We start from the raw sequence: 25,496 nt of genomic DNA on the forward strand, positions 1-25,496 counted from the left end.
GCTGAATCCTGAATCATTTATCTAAACTCCCAAATTTTCATCTTACTGTATATGTAGCTCTAGCTTCCTCAAGGAAGTTTCCACTGATGCCCTCTAATTCAGGCGTCCTCAAACTACGGCCCGCGGGCCACATGCGGCCCACCGAGGACATTTATCCGGCCCGCCGGGTGCCACTGCCTGTCCTGCTTAGCAGCCAACTCGTCCCGGGCCCGCAGTGTGCATAGGAATTTGTTCAGTTTTTTTTTAAAACTATAGTCCGGCCCTCCAACTGTCTGAGGGACAGTGAACTGGTCCCCCGTTTAAAAAGTTTGAGGACTCCTGCGTCTAATTCATTCCTTCAACGTTTGTTGAACATATACAGGCATTGCTACAGGTATGGACCAGCCATGATAAGCAGGGCTTTAGGATGTGGGCTCTGGAATTACATCACCTGTGCTTGAATCCTTAACCTATTACTGTTGTGTGACTTTAGACAAGCTACTTAGTTTCCCTGTGCTTTGGTTTCCTTTAGTATATTATGGCAACTACCTCATGGTATGGTAGCAGAGTAAACACATGGAAAGCATTTGAAATAGTGTCTTGTACATGGTAGAGTCAGTAAATGTTATTAACAAGCCTTTTACATGCACTTTCGTTTAATCACAACCACTCTCTGAGGTGGTACTACCACTGCCCTTATTTTACAGATGAATTAGTAACTTGTCCAAGGTCATACAGCTGGCAAGGTACTGATCAGGAAATCAGATTTACCTTTCTCTGATCCCAAATCCTGTTTTTAAACCAATACCAAGCCTTTCAAGTAAGTACTTAATAGTGGTACTTTTAAAATATATATATATACATATATATATATTTTTTATTTCAGGGAGAGGGAGGGGGAGATAGAAACATCAGTAACGATGAGGATCATTGATCAGCTGCCTCCTGCATGCCTCCTGCTGGGGATCAAGCCCAAAACCCGACCAGGAATCAAACCTTGAGCTCCTGGTTCATAGGTCAACACTCAACCACTGAGCCACATTGGGCGGGCAACAGTAGTACTTATTAACATCTTTCTTCATCCAAATTCTCCATTCTTCAAGGCCCAAGCCACTTTAGCATAGACTCTAAATCCTTAATTGGGTATGGCACAGTCAAGAGTGAAAATCAAGACAGCGAATTGGCTCTCAAAAGGTCTTCACACAACTTTACTGCCCCTAAGGGCATTCCTTCCCAGTCCATTGCGCAGTCTTTGAATATAAGTCACAGGAGGGATTCAGGCCACAGAAATTTTGGGTGCGTCTTATCAGTCATAATGTGACACAGATATACATGCAGTTTAGTTAGGTATCTGCTCCATTTATTGAATAAATATTTATCTTATAATTTTAAAATTCAAGGAAATTTTTATAAATTGAAAATTGTCCCAAACCCCATCTACATGCCCCTGCCAACATCAACTGTAGCAAAAATCCATTTGCTTCACACTGCCACCTGGCTGTGTGAACCGGTGGCCTGCTGCACGTGTAAGGCTGGTGACCCACTGGACTCAGGAGGGAAGTCATGACTAAGTTGGGAGGCCTGTGATCAAGGCTACGGATGGGGCTGTTAGGTGCGGGAGAAGAGGGGCCTAGAGGAGAAAGAAAGCTTTGCAGTCTTTTAAAGACTCAACTTTATTTTAAATATTGCTATTTAAGTTCACAATAAGACCCTCCAGTAGCTCATGTGGGAAGGAATTGGGAATCAAGGGCTGTATAAAGGCAGGCAGGGGGGTTAAAAGCAAGAGCTCTGAGTCAGAGCAACCTAGATTTGAATCCCAATTGCACCAAGAAATTTGAGACCTTAAGTAACTAACTTTGCATTGCCTGTTTCCTCAAAAAGCCAATACCTCTAAGATTTTTGTGAGATTTAATTAAGATAATGTGTTAAAACCACTAAAATTCCTGGCAAATAGTAAAAAAAAAAAAAAAAATTTAGTTATTTTAAGATCAGGCTCTGCTACATCACCAGTGTTGTCATTTTTGAGTAAGACCCTTCCCTTTCACAGGTTTTAGTTTTCTCACGTAAAATGAGGATAAGCCTAGATGTCCTTGAATAGTCTCCGATCATCTGTTGTAGAGTAGCCTCAAAGAGTGCAACTCTGCCCTCTAATGGTCTGTAGTTCTTATTTCAAGATACCATAAACAATCCCTCAGGCTGGTGCCAAGACTTCCTGACATTTGCATCACACTGAAGCTGTTGTCCCTGGTCACTGGATTGCTGATAGCAGCTTCCCTAAATTCCTATGTCCTAGGATTTGATGCTTGATAAGCAGTTTTCCCTTCCTGCTCCTTTTAATGATTTTATTATTAGTATGGTCACAAGTTTGATGACTACAGTACATTGATAATGTAGCCAAATATAAATATTTTAAATAAGAAAATTACATGTGTGTCAAATTTAAAATGTCAAGTTTGAGTGATCATGCATATCCCATGCATTTGCATTTGTACCCCCACACTGCACAGCTCAATCTGTGTTTATCCTCACTGGGTCTTGTGTGTGCCTCAGCGAGGTCTGGGCAGGAGCTATTGTGCCTTTTCTTTGCAGACCCAGAATTTCAAGAGCAATGGTGTTGCACTCAGGCATTCCATGGAGCATGGTGGCAACACCAGGATTTGCTTTGGTCCAAGGTAAAAATGCAATTACCAACTACTGCTTCTGCGGGCCACCCGATTCCCGATGGCTTGGGCTAGCACAAAGGGTTTTTCAATATCCCTGCATGAGGCCAGCAGGCAATCTCTATACCCATGGCTTCCTCCCTGGGGGAAAAGTCTAGTAGTGAGGTGGGCAGTCTTCCAACATGCTGTCAGTGATATAGCTGGAACCAAGATAGGATTCGTAGTAACTTTTTTCATCAAAAGTATTAACAGTCCAACCAACGACCTGAATGCCTTTAGCTGACCACTTCTTTAAGTAGTTCCTGGAGAAAGAGAAAAAACCAAATCTGTTAGAACAATGACCAGTTGGCCCAGGAATCTATGGTGGTCACTAAGTCTGATATTCATTGAGCACTCATTGTTCAGAAAGCCTCTTAATTGGCCTCTGCACTGAAATCAGAGGGAATGTCCTAAAAGCCAGCAGAAATCTCTTCCACATTGTTACAGCTTAAAACTTTTCAGTGGCTTGCTAAAAAACTCACCCCTCCTCAATCCTATATAATAAAAGCATAATATGCAAATTGACCAAACAGCCAAACAGTGCAACGACCATCCGGGACCATGCTATGACACCCACTGGCACCAGGCCAGCCAAGGCGGGTGCGATGCTATTGGTTGGGGGCCCGGCCATCGCCCCATGATCGTCACACAGAAAGAGGCCCAGGCCACTGCGTGGGAAGCCCGGGTCCCAGGTGCCAGAGGGAAGCTGGTGCTGGCAGCCAGGGAAAGAAAGGCCTACTCTTGCACGAATTTCGTGCATCGGGCCTCTAGTAGTAAGTCATAATAGAGGCCGCTCCTAGCTTAGTCCCACCTGTCTCTTTGGCCTCATCTTAAACCAGGGGTGGGCAAACTTTTTGACTCGAGGGCCACAATGGGTTCTTAAACTGGACCGAGGGCTGGAACAAAAGCATGGATGGAGTGTTTGTGTGAACTAATATAAATTCAAAGTAAAAGAGCGGAGGGGAGAGCAAGAGAACCCTCCGCTCTTTCGGCTCCGCGGGCCGGATAGAACAGCCGAACGGGCCGGATCCGGCCCACGGGCCGTAGTTTGCCCACGGCTGTCTTAAACCATACTCCCCCTTTCTTCCCTGTGCTGCAGAATACTGACTTTCTTTTAGTTCCTTGAAACAACCAGGTTCTCTGCTGCCACATTTTTGCATGTGTTTCTCCCTCTGACTTGATCTCCACACTGCCCCCCTCAATTCCTACTCACCCTTTAGCTGTTTTCCCCAACTCCCCTCACTAGGTAAAATTATATATGCACACTGTTCTCGCCTACAAAGCATTTATCTTAGCTGTAATTCGTTGAATTTTTATTTGATTAGCATCTATCTCCTCTTCCACTTAACTATACACTCCATGAGGACAGAACATGGCTTTGTTTCTTTACAATATCTTCAGATTCTTAATATGATGCCTTGCAATACTGTACACCAAGCATGTCAAACTCGTGGCTGGCTGCAAATTTTACATGCTCGCTGTAGACATACACCAAATATTTACTGAATTAAATGTATACAAACCTGAAATAATATGAAACTTAAATTATAATCAGCTGAAATACGCAGCTATAAAACTGCTAAAAAACAGATTGCCAGCACATTAAGGAACAAGTTTTTGGAAACAATGCAGCAGAGCCTGCGATGTAGAGGGGAGTGGGAGGAAAGACAGAAGAGATGAGTTAGGCACTCACAGGACTTCTCTGTGGTTCTGTCTGACCTGGATCCTACATTGGTTTTCAAAGGGAGACATTCACAAGGAAATGTAATTTCTCTCTCATCAGTTTGGCAAATTTATTTTTTCCATAAAATGCACTTCAAACCAAGAATATTTGATCAACTTGTTTTTGGAAATAATAAAGTATGCCTGAACACTTCCCACCTAAGAAGCTAGTGGCATTCCAACTTAATAAAGGCGCAATGGGCTCTGTGGGTGGGAACTCATCCAGGCTGTCCATTGTTACTCTTCTTTTCCAAGAAGAACGTTTAAGAAATTTGTCACAAGATAAAATACTGTCCAACTTACGGAGATATAAGATCCTTTTGTACGAGGAAAGCTGAAATTCCACACAGGTACCACAAGATATTATGCATGCTCCAGTCGAGGAAAATGTCTAAGACCACAAATGTGGACAGTTTCCATATGTTATCATAGCGTGGTTTCCCATCTCCCAGATGGCTAAGACTCCAAGGTCTGTGAGTTAAAGCCGTTACTACATTCCGATCTGTTTGTCTCATCTGAAAAGGAATTTTGGAAAATGAAATAATTATCGTAAGTCCAATACCTCTCACTTATTTAAATTTAGCCAATGTTCTCATTCTAAAAAGTGAGTTGGTACCCTGTCTACTAAATAAGTACTCTATCATAAACACTTTGAGAAAATAAGGTGATGGATGTAAAGCATCCTATATAATAAAAGGCTAATATACAAATCGACCGAACAGTGGAATGACCGGTCACTATGATGCGCACTGACCACCAGGGGGCAGACGCTCAACATAGGAGCTGCCCCCTGGTGGTCAGTGCGCCAGAAGCCGGGTTCACAGCTGGCAAGCACAGCGGCGATGGCGGGAGCCTCTCCCGCCTCCGCAGCAGCACTAAGGATGTCTGACTGACAGCTTAGGCCCACTCCCTGCAAGAGGGTGGCAACACCAGGTTTGGGGCTGAGAGATCCCCCTGAGTTCACGAATTTCCTGCACTGGGCCTCTAAGTTTAATAGAAGTATCAATAAGAACAATTCCTTCACAATCCTAAACAAACTGCAATCCTATCTTTAAAATGAGAACATCATAATCTCAAAGAGAAATCATAATCTGAGAGTCAAGTTTTAACAATGTCACAAGAAAATACTTTCAACTGGATATCAACTTAAATTCGGGCCAAAGATAATTAGAACTCAATGAGGATGGAACTAAGATCATTTCAAGATAGGCTGGTTAGCTTTTGAGCCTTTCTAGAGAAAATGGCTGAAAAGAGTGGTGGGAGTGGTGAAGCGGGATAAGTATGTGAGAAGAGAATAAAGAGGAAAAATGTGGGGTTGGGATAGGAAGAGGGCAAAGGAGAAATGGGGAGACATGGGTGGAATTATTTAAGTCTGTGTTCCATGCTCTTCTGGAGAATACAGCACACATTTTAATTTTTTAAAATGTTTTCTTTTTTCTTTCAGAGAGGAAGACATAGATAGAAACATCAATGATGAAAGAGAATCATTAATCAGCTGCTTCCTGCATGCCCCCTACTGGGGATCAAGCCTGCAATCCAGGCATGTGCCCTGACGGGGAATCAAACCATGACCTCCTGGTTCACAGGTTGATGCTCAACCACTGAGACACCAGGCCGGCCTGCAGCATACATTTTAAAGGCCTCTGTGGCCAAGTAAGTTTGGGAAACACTGATCCAAATATGTGAAAGCCTTATGAGGCCTATTCATCTTATTGAGTTTATATGTAGACTGGCTACACTCCTACTATAAAATTTTAAATGTATGCTCTGTTGGTCACTGTTAAATAGTGCTACCTCATTATTTTGGAAACTGGTAAGTTAAGGGAAAGATTAAGCATGTATCTGCCTATTGGGCAACTAAATAGTAGATTAGTTTCTTTTTACAGAAGTATTCTAATACATGAAGGAATTATGGAATTAAAATATTAACATTTTTCAACCCCTAATAAAGTGAGAGAGCTGACCACTGGCATCAATAGCAGCTGCTAACAAGAGTCAGCCAGCCACTATATGCCCTTTGATGGAAAAATACCTAACCTATGAAATTATCTTGCCAAGAACAATTGAACCTAATCTGATCAAGCCTTTAGCTCTCATTACCAATTTACAGGAAATATACAGAGGAGAAGAAAGTGCTGAACTGTGTTATGGCATAATTAGCAAAATCCAGACTTGGGTAAACTCTACAAAACAACCTGGTTTCTTCAGTAAATATATCACAAGAGCAGGGGATGGGATGGGAGAGGGGAAGAATTTACTAGTTTAAGATTTAAAATTATAACAGATAGTCTTTATTTGGGTCCTAATTCAAATTAGCAATTTGTGAAAAAAACAGAAAAACATTTGTGCTATTTCTGAGACAAATGAAAATGTATACACTGACTGCATATTTGATCTTATAGACTTATTGTCAATGATGACTGCATATTTGATCTTATAGACTTATTATCAATGATTTTAGATGATGGTATTGTGGCTGTATGTTTTTAAAAGAATCGCTTTTTGAAGATAATGTGCCTTGGCCATGTTGCTCAGTGGTTAGAGTATTGTCCCATACACCAAGAGGCTGCAGTTTTGATTCCCAGTCAGGGCACATATGGGAGGCAACCGATCTATATTTCTCTCTCTCTCTTTCTCTCTCTCATTTCCTTTCTCTAAACATATCCTCAGGTGAGGATTAAAAAAAAAAAAAAGACACTTAATGCAATTTTTATGGATGAAATGATATGATGTGAGATACGCTTCAATATAATACTGGGGAAGACAAGGGGGGTACAGATGAAACAAGCCGGGGGAATATGGATGAAACAAGCCAGATCGTAGTTAGAGGGACTCACTGTACTACCATCTACTTTTATGCATACTTTAAATTCTCTGAAATTAAAAGTTATTTTTTAAAAGGTATGTATTTTTTTTACTATATTTTACTGATTTTTTTACAGAGAGGAAGGGAGAGGGATAGAGAGTTAGAAACATCGATCAGCTGCCTCCTGCACACTCCCTACTGGGGATGTGCAGGAGGCAGGGTACATGCAACCAAGATACATGCCCTTGACCGGAATCAAACCTGGGACCTTTCAGTCCGCAGGCTGACACTCTATCCACTGAGCCAAACGGGTTAGGGCTTTAAAAGGTATATTTTGCTGTTACTCAGTGAGATGTAGAGCTACATAATTCTTCCTGTTCTGAGAATGTTTTCCAAAGTAATCTGAATGAACCTATAAACATAAAAAAAAGGAGCTAAGAAGGTATCACGGGATTTTTAATATATTTTTATTGATTTCAGAGAAGAAGGGAGAAGGAGAGAGAGAAACATCAATGATGAAAGAGAATCATTGATCAGCTGCCTCCTGCATGCCCCCTACTGGGGATCGAGCCCACAGGGCATATACCCTGACTGAGAATTGAACCATGACCTCTTGGTTCATAGGTTGACACTCACCCACTGAGCCACACCAGCCTGGCAGGAATCATGGAATTTTTATTTATTTTTTACATATATTTTATTGATTTTTTACAGAGAGGAATGGAGAGGGATAGAGAGTTAGAAACATCGATGAGAGAGAAACATCAATTCAGCTGCCTCCTGCACACCCCCACTTGGGGATGTACCTGCAATCAAGGTACATGCCCCTGACCGGAATTGAACCTGGGACCCTTCAGTCTGCAGGCCAACGCTCTATCCACTGAGCCAAACCGGTTAGGGCAGGAATCATGGTATTTTTAAATGAGATATGAGTACATTCCCCTTCCTGAATTTCTTGTTAATTTAAAAGAGAAGTTTCTTAACTGATTCAGTTCAATTTAACAGGCATCTGTCTTATAGTTACTTGGCCCATTGCTATTATCTTCACCAACTAATATAATATTATGTACAACAAAAATCCTGAATTTTACCTTATAGATAACTTCTGGCAAGAAAGAGCAGACCATACTAGTATTGTATAGTTGAGGAAACTCCAAATATATTTTCTTTAGAGCATCAATAGCCTGTAAAACAGAAGTGATTCATGTATATAAAATCTATTAAAATGTAATAGTCTTAGGCAGTAACTATTACATATTAAGTACAACCCTATCAAATAAATCAGAGGTTTGCTAATATGTAGGGGCATTGAAAGGAGTATTAGTAGATCCCACTATCTATTGGGATATATTTTAAACTCACATCTGCAGCATAAAAAGAAATTGGAATACAGCTGCTTTACTGTCTTGCTAACAGGCTCACCCCTTCTGTCACATTTTTGGGAAGTATGGCAAACTGTAGGCTAGTGGAGGCTAGAAATAAAATTTAAAAATATTTTCCCTATACCTTAGTTTAGCCACTAGGAAAAGTCCTTTTATACCCAAAACTCTATCACCCTCTGCTTTTCCGAGCTAAAGTATAAGCCACCAGCCTGGAAACCACAAAAGGGTAGATTTTCTCAGTCCAGAGGACTGGGAGGAAACGTCGTCCACCATGAACAGGAAGGTAGGAACAAGGGAGGAACTGGGGAGAGCTGGAAGTCTCCCAACTCTTCTCAAGGTGAGTAAAAATTTCTTTTTGTAGCCCTGCTAATAAATGAAGAAGGAATTATAGAATTAAAATACTGACATTTTGTAGCCTCTAGTGAATTAATAGATTTGGCCATTGAATTTAATGCTGCTACATCATGATTTTTGAAATACTGCTAATTTTTGGAAAGTCACACATACCTATAACCAAATATAGGCAACAAAATGAATTCCAAAAGAGAAAAAAAGAACATAGAAATTATTCGTGTTATGCTTCCCCTTCACTAATGCAACAGTGTGAGCTACAGAGGCAAAGTTATTTTCCCGCTGTTTGAACTATCACATGCACTGTGTGTAACTCTTAATCTACATTATTTATTTAATTCTCACAACAACCCTATGTGGTGGTTTCTTTTATTATTCCCATGTTACCCATGAGGTTGAGGTTACACTGTACTAAGTCCATAATCTTGGCTCCTGTGCTCTACTGTCACCAATTTGCTGCCAACATCTGTTCCTTTATGTGACCATTTTGGTGAATTGGATCACTATGTTCTACCCAGTCTTGCCCAAACCACCTTTTGAGCACCCAACCAGAAAGCTTAAATAGCTGGATTTAAAAAAAATTGTCTTCTCCCCCTGCCCACCTTCCTCTTATTCTAAGAGAATAATTATGAAGGTCAGTACACCATGGGTGAAATGTAGGACCTATCAGGGTTCCCAAATATGGGCCTTATTATCAATAAAACCTGAAGTGCTCATTAAAAATACATGTTCCTTGATCCCTAGACATTTTCAGAATTTCTTCTCTAGTTGGTATGGCCCAGAAATCCATAGTTTTTATAGGCATTCCTAGTAATTCTGATGCAGACCAACTGGAAAACCTAAAACTATCAATTTAGCAGAACAATAAATTAACCAGAGCACCATTCTTTTTTTTCTTCAAAAATAGTTTACTAGCCCTAGCTGGTTTGACTCAGTGAAGAGAGCATCAGCCTGTGAACTGAAGGTTCCCAGGTTCGGTTCCAGTCAAGGGCACATGCCCGGGTTGCAGGCTCGATGCAGGAGGCAGCCGATCAATGATTCTCTCTCATCATTAATGTTTCTCTCTTTCTCCTTCTCTGAAATCAATAAAAATATATATTTTTTTAAAATAAGAGGTTACTTCCCTAACCGGTTTGGCTCAGTGGATAGAGCATCGGCCTGCGGACTCAAGGGTCCCAGGTTCGATTCCGGTCAAGGGCATGTACCTTGGTTGCGGGCACATACCCAGTAGGGAGTGTGCAGGAGGCAGCTGATCGATGTTTCTCTCATTGATGTTTATAACTCTCTATCCCTCTCTCTTTCTCTCTGTAAAAAAATCAATAAAATATATTTTAACAAAATATTTTAAAAATACGAGTTTACTATACTAAAGTTAGGATATATACTGTGGCTTATAATTCAGATTTTAACAACTGGTTTCAATTGTATCCTGGGATTAATTTTAAAACTTGGCATCATCAGAATTCTAAACCAGTAGATGGCCATTACTGATTCTAACTATTACAAGTTAGGGGTAAATACGAAAGTTATCCAAATTCGGAAAAAGTATTTGTACTTGAAAAGCTGATTACAAGAGAACAAATGTTATCTGATCTACATTTTCCCATTATTTTCCATTGCAATATGTTTTCATGAGTAAAAGTGTATGTTCTAAAATGTAAGCAAAATTTTATTTAGGGATACCATACATATTTGAAAGTATTATAGTAATTTTCTGACACAAGTATAACTATTCAAATCACAGAATAACAAATATAAAGAGATAGAAATCATACAGAAGGGATAAATCTGTGTAAAAAATATCCTATTAGCTATCAGAAGCTTTAAATTTCATCCATAGTTGTCCATCTAAGACCTTTAGTCGCCAGATGAAACTGGTTGTGTCCAACTCCTATTCAAGAAATGCCTCCCTACTATTTATGTCATATCTCTGGCAAATGCTTTATGCAAATAGGAGAGACCTGACTCTTCTATGTTATGCTACTTGTAGAATATCAGGAGTTGTTAAAAGGTTCCATCAAAGGTTAAAAAGTTTAAAAGATTCTGTAATTTCCAGTTTTCCTTATAGATGTGGATTTTTGCATTGTACACTTCCATTAAGCAAATATAATTTATAAAAATAATTTAAGAATAAATAACAAAATATGCAGTTTTGGAAATCACTAACAATTAAAGATGTCTTTTTTAAAAAGCAAAGTCTATGGTATAAATTTTACCTTATTTGCATGGCCCTTGACATCAAAGAAGATTGTGAGGTTTTGGTTTAGGGACTCTACAACTCCTTCTCTCAGGGTAGGGATTTTTTCATTAGGGAAATCATTCCTGTCAGAGAGGGAAAAGGCATAGTACATTGCAGGAAAAACAAGAAGTACAAGTTTAGTGGAATAGACATTTAAACAATGTCTCCCAAACAAAAGGAAAGAATGTTTTCCCCAGCTTCCTTTCTTAACTACACTAAAGTCCAAGGGTAATCCTATCCTATCTAATAAAAGAGTAATATGCAAATTAACCATCACTCCGCTACACCCACCAGCCACGCCCACCAGCCACACCCACCAGCCAATCAGGAGCGAATATGCAAATAAACCCAACCAAGATGGCTACGGCCACAGAGAGGAGGGAGGCTTGGGTTTCCCCGGCAATGGAGGAAGCCAAGCTTTCCACCTGCCCTTGCCCGCCTAGGCCTCCACTCAAGGCTACAAAGTTTCAATGATAGAAGATACATAAACCCAAACAGAAATGGCGGCAGCCATGGAGCTGGAAAGAGCAGGAGGCTAGGGTTGCCCCCAGCAATGGAGGAAGCCAAGCTTTCCGCACACCCTGGCCAGCCCAGGCCTCCGCTTAAGGCTAGCTGCTGCCACGGAGCAAGCAGAAGGCTTGGCTCCGCTCCAGGCTACAAAGTTTCAATTGTAGAAGATAAACCCCAGATACCAGGGCCTCCACTTGGGTTGCCAGGGGGCATGGCCAGCCTGCAAACAACCACAGGCCCCTCGCCCAGGCCACCCCAGGCCCCAAAGGAACCCCCACCCTGATCCGGGACACCCTTCAGGGCAAACCAGCTGGCCCCCACCCATGCACCAGGCCTCTATCCTATCTAATAAAAGAGTAATATGCAGATTGACCATCACTCCAACACACAAGATGGCTGCCCCCATGTGGTCAAAGATCCTGCCCCCATGTGGACACAAGATGGCCAGCAGGAGAGGGCAGTTGGGAGGAACCAGGCCTGCAAGGGAGGGCAGTTGTGGGCGATCAAGCCTGCAGGGGAGGGCAGTTACGGGTGACCCAGCCAGCAGAGGAGGGAAGTTGGGGGTGACTGGGTCTTCAGGGAAGGGCAGTTGGGGGGGGGGGGGGGAGTCAGGCCTGCAGGGGAGAGCAGTTGGGGGGTACCAGGCCTGCAGGGGAGGGCAGTTAGGGGTGACCAGGCCTGCAGGGGAGGGCAGTTAGGGGTGACCAGGCCTGCAGGGGAAGGCAGTTAGGGACAAACAGGCGGGCAGGGGAGCAGTTATGCATCTATCAGGCTGGCAGGGGAGTGGTTAGGGGGTGATCAGGCTGGAAGGCAGAGCAGTTAGGGGCAATCAGGAAGGCAGGCAGGCGAGTAGTTGGGAGCCAGCAGTCCTGGATTGTGAGAGGGACCCTCGAGGGGTCCCAGATTGGAGAGGGTGCAGGCTGGGCTGAGGGACACACACCCCCGTGCACGAATTTCATGCACCAGGCCTCTAGTTTACTATATGGACTGAACCAAAGTACAGATATTCTTGACCAAAGAACAGAAACAACAACAAAAATCATTTAATTTTTAGGAAGTTACTGGATTTCCACTTAATTAGTAATATAATTAGAAATTCTACTCACCAAAGGGCAGAATAAATGCCACCTTTGGAAACTCAGAGACTTAATTTTAAGATTGTAATTGCCCTAACAGAACCTTTACAGGAAAAATTCCTAGGATTATATAAATCTGTTGACTATATTGTTGTTCATTTAAGTACAACTGTGTAAAATAAATAATGTTCTAATACATAATTTTCTGATAAAGGAAAATTAAGTGCAAGATATTAAGAAATAGGCTTTTCTCACAAAATGAAGTTTCACAGCAAGATTTAACTTATGCTAATTCAACTGTATTATTTCATTTGTAAGATCTTGGCTTTAAAAAAAGATAAAGATAATGGAAATAATACAGGCAATTCTGCCAGCCATTCTATTCAATGCCTATTCCTTGGAGTGAGAAATAGGCATTGAATAAAATGACACACAGGATGACATCACATTGGGTAATTACAGGGAAAATAAGTAGTTTTTCTACAACATGGGCCCTAAACACAAGCAAATTATCATTTGGTGTTCAAGAAAAAAACAAAACTGCCCTAGATGGTTTTGCTCAGTGGATAGAGCGTAAGCCTAGGGACAGAAGAGGCCTGGGTTTGCTTCCAGTCAAAGTCACATGCTTTGGTTGCAGGCTCAATCCTCAGTGGGGGGTGTGCAGGAGGTAGCCGATCAATGATTCTTTCTCATCATTGATGTTTCTCTCTCTCTTTCTCTCTCCCTTCCTCTCTGCAATTAATCCTATATAATAAAAGGCTAATATGCAAATAGACCGGACAGTGGAACGACCAGTCACTATGACGTGCACTGACCACCAAGAGCTGTCCCCTGGTGGTCAGTGTGCTCCCACAGTGGGAGCACTGCTCAGCCAGAAGTCAGGCTCACGCTGGCAAGTGCAGTGGCAGTGGTGGGAGCCTCTCCTGCCTCCACAGCAGCGCTAAGGATGTCCAACTGCTAGCAGTCGGACATCCCCCGAGGACTCCCAGACTGCGAGAAGGCTGGGCTGGGCTGAGGGACACCCCCACCCCAGTGCATGAACTTCGTGCACCCGGCCTCTAGTAAAAATATATATATTTTTTAAAGTTAAACAAATAAAATATATTTAAAAAAGAAAAAACAAAACAAAACGCAACCTATTCCAATTGTAGAATAAAGACTTGTTATTGCTAAAGATATAAATATGGTATATTGACCCTGATATCATGCTTTTCCTCCCCCCACCCCCCAAGATTTTTTAATTGATTTTTAGAGAGAGGGAAACATCAATATGAGAATGAAACATGGATTGGCTGCCTCTTATACACCCCCTATGGGGCATCGAGCCTGCAACCCAGGTATATGCCCTAACCAGGCATCGAACCAGCAACCTTTTGGTGCATGGGACAACACCCAACCAACCGAGCCACACTGGCAAGGGTTGATATCATGCTTTCTTAAAGGATTTTAAGAGTGATGCTGACACTGAGCATATTTTGCTTTTTAAGTGCTAACTTTGAACCTGACATCTTATGTGCAATGTCACTGTCACATTAAAACCAGCCTTTCGCCCTAGCTGGTTTGGCTCAGTGGATAGAGCATCTGCCTGTGGATTGAAGGGTCCTAGGTTCGATTCTGGCTAAGGGTGCATTCCCGGGTTGCGGGCTCAATCCCCAGTGGGGGGTGTGCAGGAGGCAGCCAATCCATGATTCTCTCTCATCACTGATGTTTCCATCTCTCTCCCTCTCCCTTCCTCTCTGAAATCAATAAAAATATTAAAAAAAAAAAAAAAAAGCCTTTCCCTCACATACAGCAGAGCATGAAATATCTCATTACTACAGTAAAGAATAATCTCAGCAGCCTGGATTTAGAACTTTCAAGTGTTACAATATTCTTTCTAGACTAAAACATGATTTCCTTTGGCTGACTTTTAATTTCTTTCCGATCCTAGGAAAATTAAGTCTAAATCATCTTTTCGGGAGGAATTTGACCTAATCATAGGGTGGAATACTCAGTACTCAAGTAGTACTCATCATTGTCCAGAGAACTATGACATACTAACAGTAAGCACAGTTTTCAGTATTACATACTAACAGTAAGCACAGTTTTCAGTATTACAAGAGGAGAAGGATTTAAATAACCACATTCCAAAGTATATTATTACCCAATTCCAAGGTGTTTATAGTTGTTAATGGTAGGAAGAGTGTGGGTTCTAAACATTTGAGAAACACTAAATTAAAGGTAAGAATTGACTGACATGGACTATTTCCCAGGAGGAACAACGAGAGTACAATGTTTGATTTTACTTGATCCTAGAGTCCTTTTCCTGGAGAACATAGTATAGGACTAGTTTTGATATACATATATATAAAGTGTCCCCCAAAAATATATCCGCACGATTTGAATAAGTACAAAGGCAGTGTTTATTAAAATACATTTCGTTTTTCAAAATTGAGCTATCAGCTGTTAAAGTGTGTATACATTTTTTGGGGACACCCTGTATGTATATGTAATTTATATGACAGTACAACATAATTGTCATGTTAGTGACTGAGTGTTGTCTTAAGAATAATTCCGAGGCCAAATTTGGCCTCAGTGGGAAAAGATTAAAAACAACCATTTCTGATGTTCCTGGCACCTGCTTATTACTAAGGAAACCTGTAGACAGTTCAAAATAAAACACAACCAAACAACTCTCCTGGAGCAGAAAATGTGCTTGGAGATGCCAGTGTTTCTGTAATCTCCAACAAAAGCTGAAGATATGTTTAAGTGTCAATCAACAACTTACCTTAATCTGTGATTTGCTGCAGGATTAAGCTTCCTAATTTGTTCAAATGTCAAATCACATATTCGACCAGTGCCATCTGTCGTCCTATCTACCGTGTTATCGTGCATTAAGATGGGAATCCCATCAGAGGTAAACTCAATGTCCAGCTCCACGCCTGTTGCTCCATTCTTAGCTGCCTTAACGAAAAATCAACAATATTAATGTCAAGTGTCATTTTGTAATATAAACACTCAAAGCAACCAACAGCTACTCTTATTGATTCTTTTCAATTTATTCATTCCTCAACTGATGGACATTTTTGTTGTTTCCACTTTTTGACTATTATGAATAACACTATGAACATTTGTATACAAATTTTTACGATTCAATTCTTTTGGGTATATACCTAGGAGTGGAATTGCTGGATCATACGGTTACTCTATTTTTCACCTTTTGAAGAACTGCCAGACTGTTTTCCCACTAGCTCTGAAATCAATGAAATATGTATTTTTTTTTTTAAAGCAAATGACATTTGAGCTGAGACCATAATAGATAATCCATACGAAGATCCAGGGGAAGAATTTTCCAAGCAGAATAAATGGCAAGTATTATACAAAGGCCACAAGGCAATAGGGCGCCACAAAGTGACCTAATCTATAGATTCTTGGCCTAAAGAGCTTACATTTGTGGAGGTCTTAACAGTCATTCTTTATCCCAATACCCTATTTCTTCATTGCATTTTCGCTCTCTTAAAGAGTCTCATGTATGTATTTACGTGTTTAAGGCCTGTCTCCTTGACTCCAATGCAAGTTCTGTAAAAGCCAGGTCCCTTTTTGTCTGGTCCATGACTGTATTCTCAGTGCCTGGCACCTGGCAAATATGTGAGTACTTGCTGTGTTCTGTAAATACTTGAAATCTGGAGACTTTCCAGACGTCAAAGTGATCGAGGGCCACTTCAATGTCTTCCTGGCGGACGAATGGGGTTATGGGAAGGCAATCGTGAGAAGGCTGGGAACCTTTGGAAAAGACACGCAGGAAGAAGTCCCAGCTCCCAGGAGGTGCGCGAGGCAGCTGGGGTCTCACCTGCCGAATGGCTGCCAGCGTGTTCTCGGGGGCGTCGTGGCAGCCGCCGCGGTGGGCGATGGCGGAGACGCGGTCGCGGGGCCGGAGCACCTGCAGGGCCCTGCGCGCGGGCAGGGGCTCAAAGCTGAAGAGGCGCAGCAGGAGATAGAGGATGCCGGTGAAGAGGCAGGCATTGCAGGGGCTGCGTGTCAACAGCAGGAACAGCAGCAGCAGGAAGGATAAGGGGCCCAGGAGGCCCCCCTGTGTCTCCCACAGCCACATGCCGGCGCCCGCACCGGCACGGACGGGAATCCCGGACCCGCCGGGCTCCCGGGATAGGAGAGCGAAAAGCAAGGGCAAGAGTTCAAGGCACTCACCGCAGGAGCACCCTTCACGGGTTAGGGCGCCGCACAATGGCGGCGGCGGCGGCAGTCACATCCGGAGAGGAGCCGGCAGCCCAGCCAATCAGGGCCGGGGACCTCCAGAGGTCGGGGGCGGAGCCACTGGGTAGCCCCAGAGGCGGTCCCAGGTCCCAGGTTCCCGTCCCAAAAGCGTTTTTTGGGTGTTTCTGGGGTCTGGACATCAACCCGGCTTTCAGACTCCAGAAGGAGAGAGATGCAAGAGCCGTTGTACGGTTGTACGATTGCAAGGGTTCTTAATGACTCCTTCATTCTGCCCTCGAGGACACTGCCGTGGGAGCCTGGAAGCGGCAGGGCGCTTTTGACTATTCAGTTCAATTCAAGGTGTGCCAAACACCAATCCGGGTGCTCAGGACACAGCCGTGAACAGGGCCCAAAGGGACCCTGTTCTCCTGGGGCTTAGATTCTCGTGAGGGTAAATAATAGTGTTGAGTACAGCTAACATTTATAGAGCACCTAGCATGCTCCAGCTTATGTGTGAGCAAATGCTTCATGCATTATATCATATATTCTTACAACAGTGTCATTGGGTAGGCATTATCTCAAAAAACTGAAACCACTCGACTTTAGAAGGATTTTTCAGTGTGGGTCAGTGATTGAATGTCGACCTATGAACCGGGAAGTCAATGTTGGATTCCCAGTCAGGATATGTGCCCAGGTTGTGGACCCCAACCCCAGTAGGAGGTGTGCAGGAGGCAGCCGGTCACTGATTCTCTCTCATCATTGATGTTGCTCTCCCTCGCCCTTCCTCTCTAAAATCAATAAAAATATATTTTTTAAATTCTTCAGATTTGGAGGGAATGAAAGAGCATAGCAAAAGGAGGCATAATCCTGTATAATAATGCTATATAATAATCCTATATAATAAAAGGGTAATATGCAAATTGACCCTAACAGCAGAATGACCAGGAATGACTGGTCGCTATGACACACACTGACCAGGGGGGCAGATGCTCAATGCAGGAACTGCCCCCTGGTGGTCAGTGTGCTCCCACAGGGGGATCTCCGCTCAGCCACAAGCAGGGCTGATGGCTGCGAGCGCAGCAGTAGTGGCAGGAGCTCTCCCACCTCCACAGCAGCGCTAAGTATGTCTGACAGTGGCTTAGGCCCACTCCCCGCAACTACCAGAGGGATGTCTGACTGCCAGCTTAGGCCCTATACGGGGAGCGGGCCTAAGCCTGCAGGTGGACATCCCCAAAGGGTCCTGGACTGCGAGAGGGCGCAGGCCGGGCTAAGGAACACCCCCCTCCCACCCCGAGTCCACAAATTTTTGTGCACCAGGCCTCTAGTTGAATTATAAAGCTGGGAGGGATCTTAATGATTCCCTCAATTCATAGATGAGAAAACTGAGGCCAGGAGAGGTAAAGTGAATAGGGCAATTAATGGCAGTCTGGACTGACATGAAGCTACTCCAGTGTTAAGCCAGTGACTTTTCTACCATTACTCCTCCTCCTAACCTTGCTTCTCCACCTGCTAAAGGCCAATAGTGGGCCTTATGTACCAGGCACTATGAAAGAATTATGTTGTTCCTCATAACAACCCTTATACAGTCATTTTTAAAACTCTCATTTTACATATGTAAAACTATGCACAGGAAGGAGGCAGGAAGTAAAACTGAGTTAGGAAATGAAAGAGGCCACTACATCATCCTATATAATAAAAGGCTAATATGCAAATTGTCCCCTGGACCAGGAGTTCAACTGGGAGTTCGATCAGGGGCGGGACCAGCCAGCCAACCACCCACGGCCCCTCCCCTAGCTGGCCCCGCTGCCGATTGACCACCCCCACCCCCACTGGCTAACCTTCCTCATTCCCTCCCCCTGGCCTGCCCAGCCCGATGGGCCGAGATGGGGTGGGCCGGTAGGACCCCCATCTGTGCACAAATTCGTGCACTGGGCCTCTAGTATTTTAGAAAGCTGGTAACATGTTTAGAGAACTTTGCTAAAACATTCGGGCTTTTCCTGTCATCTTGAATCTGTTACCTTTCTCAGACATCATTTTCCCACCAATTAGCAAAAGGGTAAACGATGTCTTAAATTTGAGAGTTGGCATCTAGGATTCGGCAATATTATATTTACAGAAAAAAAAATTCGATGAATTTCGTGTTTTCCAACGATCACACATTAAAAAAAAAAAAAAAAGGAGCGTTACCATTCTAATAAATTATAGTAGCAGAGGCATTTGCTTGCTGTGAAGACTACATTTCCCATCGTACATTGCGCCCTCATAAGTACTACGTCCTCTATCACTGGACCAAAATGCTTAACCAAGCGCGCAATGCACCTCGGGAATTGTAGTTTTCTGGTAGACCAACCGTTTCAACGGCCCGAGAAGCAAGTACCGGAAGTGCCGGCCCTGAGAGGTGGAGTCCGGGCGGCGGCGGCCCGTTGCCTGGAGCCCGCGCTGTCGCTTGAGACCGATAATATGGCCGGGAGGAGGAGGAGAAGGCGGCGGTGGACCGAGCTGCTCTCTTTCAGTACCAGTTGAGCCGTTTGCTTCCTGACAAGGCCCGTGGTGAGGGAACGAGAGGTCACCGGGCCATGGGAGATCGGGTGTGCACGTGCTGAGGGGGCTTGACTCCGAGGGTCCCTGCTGCGAGGGCACCGGCGAGGCGGAATTGGCGCCTCTGGAGCTGAGGGCGGGCTCTGTACGGAACCGAGCGCCAGTGCCGGGCTCCGGGGCCTCGAGCCCCTGGAAAGGCGCTGGTGTGGGGAGGCGGTGCCCGGGCGCCGGCGGCATCGGGCGCGGAGGTGATGCTCGGATGCTGGCGCTGCCTCGTGGGCCCTTGGGATGGAGCCTCATCACAGGAGCGCAGGGAGATGGGCGTGGGGCGCTGGGGTGAGAGCAGAGGGTCCGGGTTCATAAACTCCGGCGCGAGCCGGAGAACCACCTCCTATGGACAAAACTGGGCCTTTTTTCTTCTCCTGCGGTGCTGGCGAGGGAGGAGTCCCTGGGTGTGCACTGGCCATTTCTGAACGCGGATTACCACGACCAGGCGCCCTAGGACTCTCTGGGGCCAGGTAGTTCCCACTCTTTGCTTCTATCTGGTTTTGATCCCAGTTCCCTATCCCTAATTTAGGCAAATGGCAGGTGCTAGAGATTGATTTAATGGGGGAAGGGTCTGGAAAGAGCCAAATGAGGAAGCTGTTGTCCCGCTTTCCACGTTTTTAAGTTACGTTTGAGTCTTACCAGGAACCAAGCACTGTCACTGCCTTCCAGTTCACAATGTGGTCATAAACATGATCATCATCATATCATCATCTGCATAGTAAAAGCAGCCCCCATTTATTGATGCTTTCAGCATGTCCTGCAGGATACCAATTACCAGACGTATTGAACCCTCACGGAATCCCTTTGAGACAGATGAGGTTATCCCTATTTTACAGATGATTCTGAGGCCTAGAGATGGAAAGTGAATTGCCAAGAACTCACAGCTATTATGTGCCTAAGAAACCTTGCCCTTTATTGCCTCCAAAAGAAGTTTATGTCTTTGGGAGGGTAGGTGGGTGAACAACCAGCTAGAATCTGAAAGCAAAGCCAGATCTGTTCTGTGTTACTTTGACCATCCCCTTCCATGACATTTCTGGTAGAGCACTGGTGAGGAGCAGCTAGCCTGGCCTTGAGTCTGGGGTTTGCAAAGAGACTTGTTTGGAGAAGGGTCATGGTATAAATGGAGAAGACAAAACATGTCTGAACTTGATGCAGCTGACAAATCATTAGCTCAAGTGGGCCAGTAATGCCCGATGGCAAAATGTGGGGCAGTAGATTTGTGGTTGGAGTGGCCTTGTAGTCAAGGCTCCCTTAAAATAAAACCCTGCTGACAGAGATAATTGTTTTGTGAGAAAGGAAGTGCCCTCTTACTTAATCATATAGGATACGGATGCTCACTTTTTGAATGGGTTGCCTTTGCAATTTAGAGGTTCCAGTTTCTTTGAAAATACCGTCATCCATGAAACTACCATTCTCCTAAGTCCATTCTGCCTTACTAGCTTTTTTGTTTTGTTTTGTTTACATTATTGTTTGAGCTTATTACCCTAATTTATTTATTCAATACTTTTTATCAAGTGCTACTGTGTGCCTACACTGTTCTCTGTCATGGGTATTCAGCTGTGAGCAGGACTCAGAAAGTACCTGTGCTTATGGAGCTTACGATTTGGTGGAGGAAGACAGACAAAAGCCAAGGAAATAAACAAGATAATTTCAGATAGTGGTAAGTGCTATGAAAATTGGGAAGCAGCAGTGTAATGTGGCAGTGACTGACACAGGGTTAATTTAAAGGGACAGCCTTTCAAAGGTGAAGACCAACATGTTGAGACTGAAGGATAAGAAGGATCCAGTCATGCTCTTCTGGGATCATTTGGTGATTTTCATAATCGTATTAGCACTTGTATTGGGATATTTTATGCATTATCCTGTGCCATAAGTTACACTGTTATAATAATAAGTTACTGTACATCTGCAATATGTAGGGCATGCATGTACTGTTTAAGGGACATGGATTTAACTTTCTGAAACAATGAGGCATATGTATATGATGTTGTTGAAAGAAAAATAAAACTATTGCCATGAAGCTATTTTATTTCCTTAAATTTCCCAGACCTTTAGAATGGAATTTTATGCTTTGCATGTGTATTCATAGGAAATATGTTGCATTGCTTATATGAGTAATCTATTTATGTTCCCTGTAATGCTGGATGCATGGATTATATTAAAAAATATTTTGAAATATTTTAGTAGATATGGGGTTATTTGAATTTCTCGTACATCTTAGCTTCTGCATATTTGGTTGTTAAGACATCATAATATGGGTTGAAATTTAGACTAAAAATTGAGGTATTGTTATGGTTATCATCCAGTAAGGTGTTGGTTTTGTTTTTTACTTTTGCTTGTTTTATGAATAGTAAGTTTGGAAAATAACCTCATTCAACTCAAGAGAACCATTTCTCTGAAATTAAACTCTCACTTTGCTTAAGTTGAATATAGAAACAAGTAGAATTGATGGGATCGTAGGAAGAAGTTATTCAGACTACCAGTTGGTCAAAAGTAGCAACATATCTTATTTTTTATCATCTAATCCTAATTTTGAATATGCCTTTTCTTCATTTCTAATTGTGCTATATTTTGTCCCTGACATTTTAGTGTACTGAATTTTTAAGTACCTTGAGACTTAGGACAGTATCATATTTTATCTTATTTCATCTTTGTATATCCTACATCATGAATTGAATTTCCCTACCCTCTTTCTTTTTTTTTTGTTAATTAATGAATTGCTTTAAAATGAACACTTAAAGGAACATTATTATATTAGTTTTTCTGTTTTCATAGTTCATTCCCTTGTTGGTTAGGAGTCTCATGATGTCTCTTTTTTTATTTTTCCTTGTTTATTTAAAGGAAACAATGTTGGACATAATGCTATGGAAACAGGCAATCAAATATTTAACGCTTGCTTGATGAATGAATATGGTGGCTAATCCTTCCTGGTTACCTTGTATTTTCATAGCCACCATAGCAATTTCCAGAAATTGTGAAGTTACTGGGCTGATTATTTTAAGTAGTTTGGCAATGGTTCCAATTTTCAATAATAAAATAGAATTATTATGAGAGTCAATAGGTATTCTGTTTTCTACTTCTGACTGACTTGGCTAGTAATGATGGAGTCATAATATATTTTTAAAATATGCAAGTAATAGACTTTGAACTCCATGATAGAAAAAGAATTTTTAAATTTAAATAGCCATTCTGTGTTTCTGGGTACCTTTGCATACTTTAGTTTTTCTTGTGCTGTGTAGCTAAGTCCTGCTAAAGAAAATATATTCTATTTTATAATCTAAAGTTAGTAAAGTGGTAGAGAACTTTGTGTCTTTCAAGTAGGTTTCACTAGTAAGTTCTTAATACTTTTCTAAACTAATCACATTTAAAGATTGATTTGCATGCAAATGTTCAGAAATATTTACTACGTGATGTAAGCCTTAACTGGGTAGAATCTTGAGCCACTTACCTTATACTTAAGAATTAGCTCCTGATCAGTGAAAATTTTTAGGAAGGCTAGTTCTATGAATTGTGAATTCTAGGGATATTTTAGTGCTCCAAAAAATTTCCCAAATTATTAAGATCTATTTTTCTCAGCACATGACATTTTTCTCTTTTGCAGTGTGGTTGTGGGAAGATGGAGGAATATGAGAAATTCTGTGAGAAAAGTCTTGCCAGAATCCAAAAGGCATCACTATCCACAGAGAGCTTTCTGCCTGTTCAGTCTGAAAGCATTTCACTCATTCGCTTCCATGGAGTGGCTGTGCTTTCTCCACTGGTAAACATTCTTTGATTTTAAATAACCTTTTTTCTATAGTGAACCCTTAAGGCACTTCACAGGAAAAATAAAAGAAAGGCTTATAAACATCAAAAAGATGCCTAATTTATTTATAACTAAAGAAATACAAATGAATTAGCTTTTTTTTTTGCCTATTAGATTGGCAAAGATCTGATAGGACCTAATGTTCCTTAGGTTGTGGTGAAAGAACATTTTTGCTGAGAGAATCAGTTGATTTTATTTTTTAGTGAACAGTTTGGTAGTGTTTATCAGAATTTAAAAGTGTACATAACCTTTGACTCAGCAATTCGATTTTGGGAATATCTTACCATTATGTTCCCCAGGGCCGCCCACAGGCACCCAGGACTCGACTGGTCTCCCTCCGGCCCTGGCTTCGTCAGGAAGGATGTCCGGTCTAATTAGCATATTGCCCTTTTATTATTATAGACTAGTGGCCCAGTGCACGAAATTCATGCATGGGGGCGGAGAGTGTCCCTCAGCCCGGCCTGCACCCTGTCATCTAAGTGTTCAAAGAAATATTCATAAGGTTATGATAGCATTCTTTAAAATAGCAAAAGACTAATGAACAACCTGTCCATCAGTAGTGGACTAGTTTAACTATGATTCCTCTTACAGAATCTCATATATGCCATTCAAATGAGTACAGTAGACCTAAATGTGTGGGCATGGAAGGATCTCCATGAGCTACCATAAATCACTGCACACAGCATGTTCTTGGAGACAATGTGGAATAGTGGTTTAAAGTCCAGCTGTGGTGCCTTCTGGCCTGGGTTCAAATCATTGCTCTGCCACTTACCTGCTTTCTGAAATTGCAGGTCCGTTTTCTTTATTTGTTAAATTAGGATAAAAATAATGCCTACCTCATAGGGCTGTTTTGAGGATTAAATGAACTAATACATTTAAAATGCTCAGAACAGTATTTAGATCATAGGAGGAACTTAATATATGTTAACTATTTGGATTTTTAAATAAGGATATTGTATTCTTTCTCTGGAGAAGGGTAAGGAAATATAAGATGAGAGGGAAGACACATTTTTCATCATAAACCCTTTCAATGTATGTGATTTTATGTCAAATCAAAATTAATATGATTGAAAAAGAGTTCAATTTTTTTTTTTGTATAACAGTAGTTAAAAGATCAGTATTTTCTGCCAACTTTTTGTAATGAAATTTTCAAACATACAGAAAAGTTGAAAGGGTAATACAATGACTACCCAGATATCACTAGTTAGATTCAACAGTTTTTTAACATTTTTGCCATCTTTGCTTTATCATGTGTATGATCTTATGTATGTATGTGTGTGTGTATATTTACCTACTCTTTTTGTCTTATTGCTGAACCATTTGAAAATTGCAGATATATGATACTTCTCCCCTAAATACAGAGTGGGGCAAAAATAGGTTTACAGTTGTTTGTATGGAAAATAATATAATAATTAATAAATAATAACACAAGAATAAACTCTGTTTCATGTACTCATAATTGTAAACCTACTTTTGTCCCAACTGGTATTTTGGTATATATATTCTAAGAATAAGGATATTCTTTTATATAAAATCCCAATACCATTATCATACCTTAAGACAATAATAATTTTAAAAGCATCTAATATTCTTTTCATATTCAGATATCCCAATTTGCACTCAAAATGTCTTTTATAACTTTTAAAAATCAGAATCCAATCAAAATTCACAAATAACATTTGCTTGTTACAATTTTTTAATCTCTTTTGATTTGGAACAGTTCCTCTACCTCCTAAAAAAATTTTGATAGTGAATTTTTAAAGACACTAGAGCAATTAGTTATCTTGTAGACTACTTTACATTTTGGATTTGTCTAGTTGTTTCCTTCATGGTGATGTTTAACTTGCCCTCTAGTCGCTATAGTTCCTATAAACTGGAAATTAAGTCTAAAAGTTTGATTAGAGTAGGTTAAACATTTTGGGTAAGAATTGTTTGGAGATGATGCCATGTATTTCATAATAAATTAAATCAGAAGTTACAAAATATCTAGTTCCTCTAGTTTGATGTTCAGTTTGAATATTTGCTTTTATAGTGGTCCCTATCAGATGATTCTTTAAAGTATCTTCTTTCCCTTTTTTTATTAGCAAGTAAATGGAATGATTTTATTAGCAAGGATGGAATGATTCTTTGATACCATGCAAATAGGAAAAATT

General features: G+C 41.7%; 2 protein-coding genes across 16 annotated transcripts in view; one reads left to right on the forward strand and one right to left on the reverse strand.

Annotated features, from left to right (window-relative positions):
- Window positions 1-862: 862 nt before the first annotated feature.
- Window positions 863-17,023, reverse strand: GDE1 (glycerophosphodiester phosphodiesterase 1). 6 transcript variants are annotated; one of them, XM_080681903.1, is made up of 7 exons: window positions 16,950-17,023; window positions 16,594-16,717; window positions 15,532-15,707; window positions 11,156-11,261; window positions 8,298-8,390; window positions 4,704-4,915; window positions 1,177-2,941 (listed from the first exon to the last, which is right to left on the reverse strand). In XM_080681903.1, exons 3-7 carry the CDS (start codon window positions 15,636-15,638, stop codon window positions 2,794-2,796), a joined length of 666 nt encoding a protein of 221 aa, XP_080538029.1. In that variant the 5' UTR covers window positions 15,639-15,707; window positions 16,594-16,717; window positions 16,950-17,023; the 3' UTR covers window positions 1,177-2,793. The 6 variants fall into 6 exon arrangements, with proteins under 6 accessions (XP_080538025.1, XP_080538029.1, XP_080538030.1 ...); XM_080681899.1 differs by having other exon boundaries at window positions 863-2,941; window positions 16,594-17,018; XM_080681904.1 differs by lacking the exon at window positions 16,594-16,717 and having other exon boundaries at window positions 15,532-15,703.
- Window positions 17,024-19,294: 2,271 nt separating this feature from the next.
- The window catches only part of CCP110 (centriolar coiled-coil protein 110), a 28,634-nt gene continuing 22,432 nt past the window's right edge, over window positions 19,295-25,496 (forward strand). For 4 of the 10 annotated variants that reach the window (XM_080681070.1, XM_080681075.1, XM_080681074.1 and 1 more), the window contains exons 1-3: window positions 19,295-19,505; window positions 21,057-21,201; window positions 23,143-23,298. In XM_080681070.1, the coding sequence (XP_080537196.1) occupies window positions 23,158-23,298 (141 nt within the window). In that variant the 5' untranslated portion in view covers window positions 19,295-19,505; window positions 21,057-21,201; window positions 23,143-23,157. The remainder of the gene's footprint in view (window positions 19,506-21,056; window positions 21,202-23,142; window positions 23,299-25,496) is intronic. The other 6 variants (XM_080681078.1, XM_080681079.1, XM_080681072.1 and 3 more) reach the window with 5 other exon arrangements.

The sequence above is a fragment of the Plecotus auritus genome (assembly GCF_963455305.1).
Source record: "Plecotus auritus genome assembly, chromosome: 7".
NCBI lineage: Eukaryota > Metazoa > Chordata > Mammalia > Chiroptera > Vespertilionidae > Plecotus > Plecotus auritus.

What these genes read in the sequence shown, in the direction of transcription:
- GDE1 (XM_080681899.1), bottom strand. Translation starts at nt 16,854, where the DNA reads ATGTGGCTGTGGGAGACACAGGGGGGCCTCCTGGGCCCCTTATCCTTC. An exon ending in GCAGCAAATCACAGATTAAG is followed by an intron (nt 11,262 to 15,531) that starts GTAAGTTGTTGA and finishes CCTCTCTGACAG; the next exon opens with GAATGATTTCCCTAATGAAA. An exon ending in CAAAAGGATCTTATATCTCC is followed by an intron (nt 2,942 to 4,703) that starts GTAAGTTGGACA and finishes CTCTTTCTCCAG; the next exon opens with GAACTACTTAAAGAAGTGGT.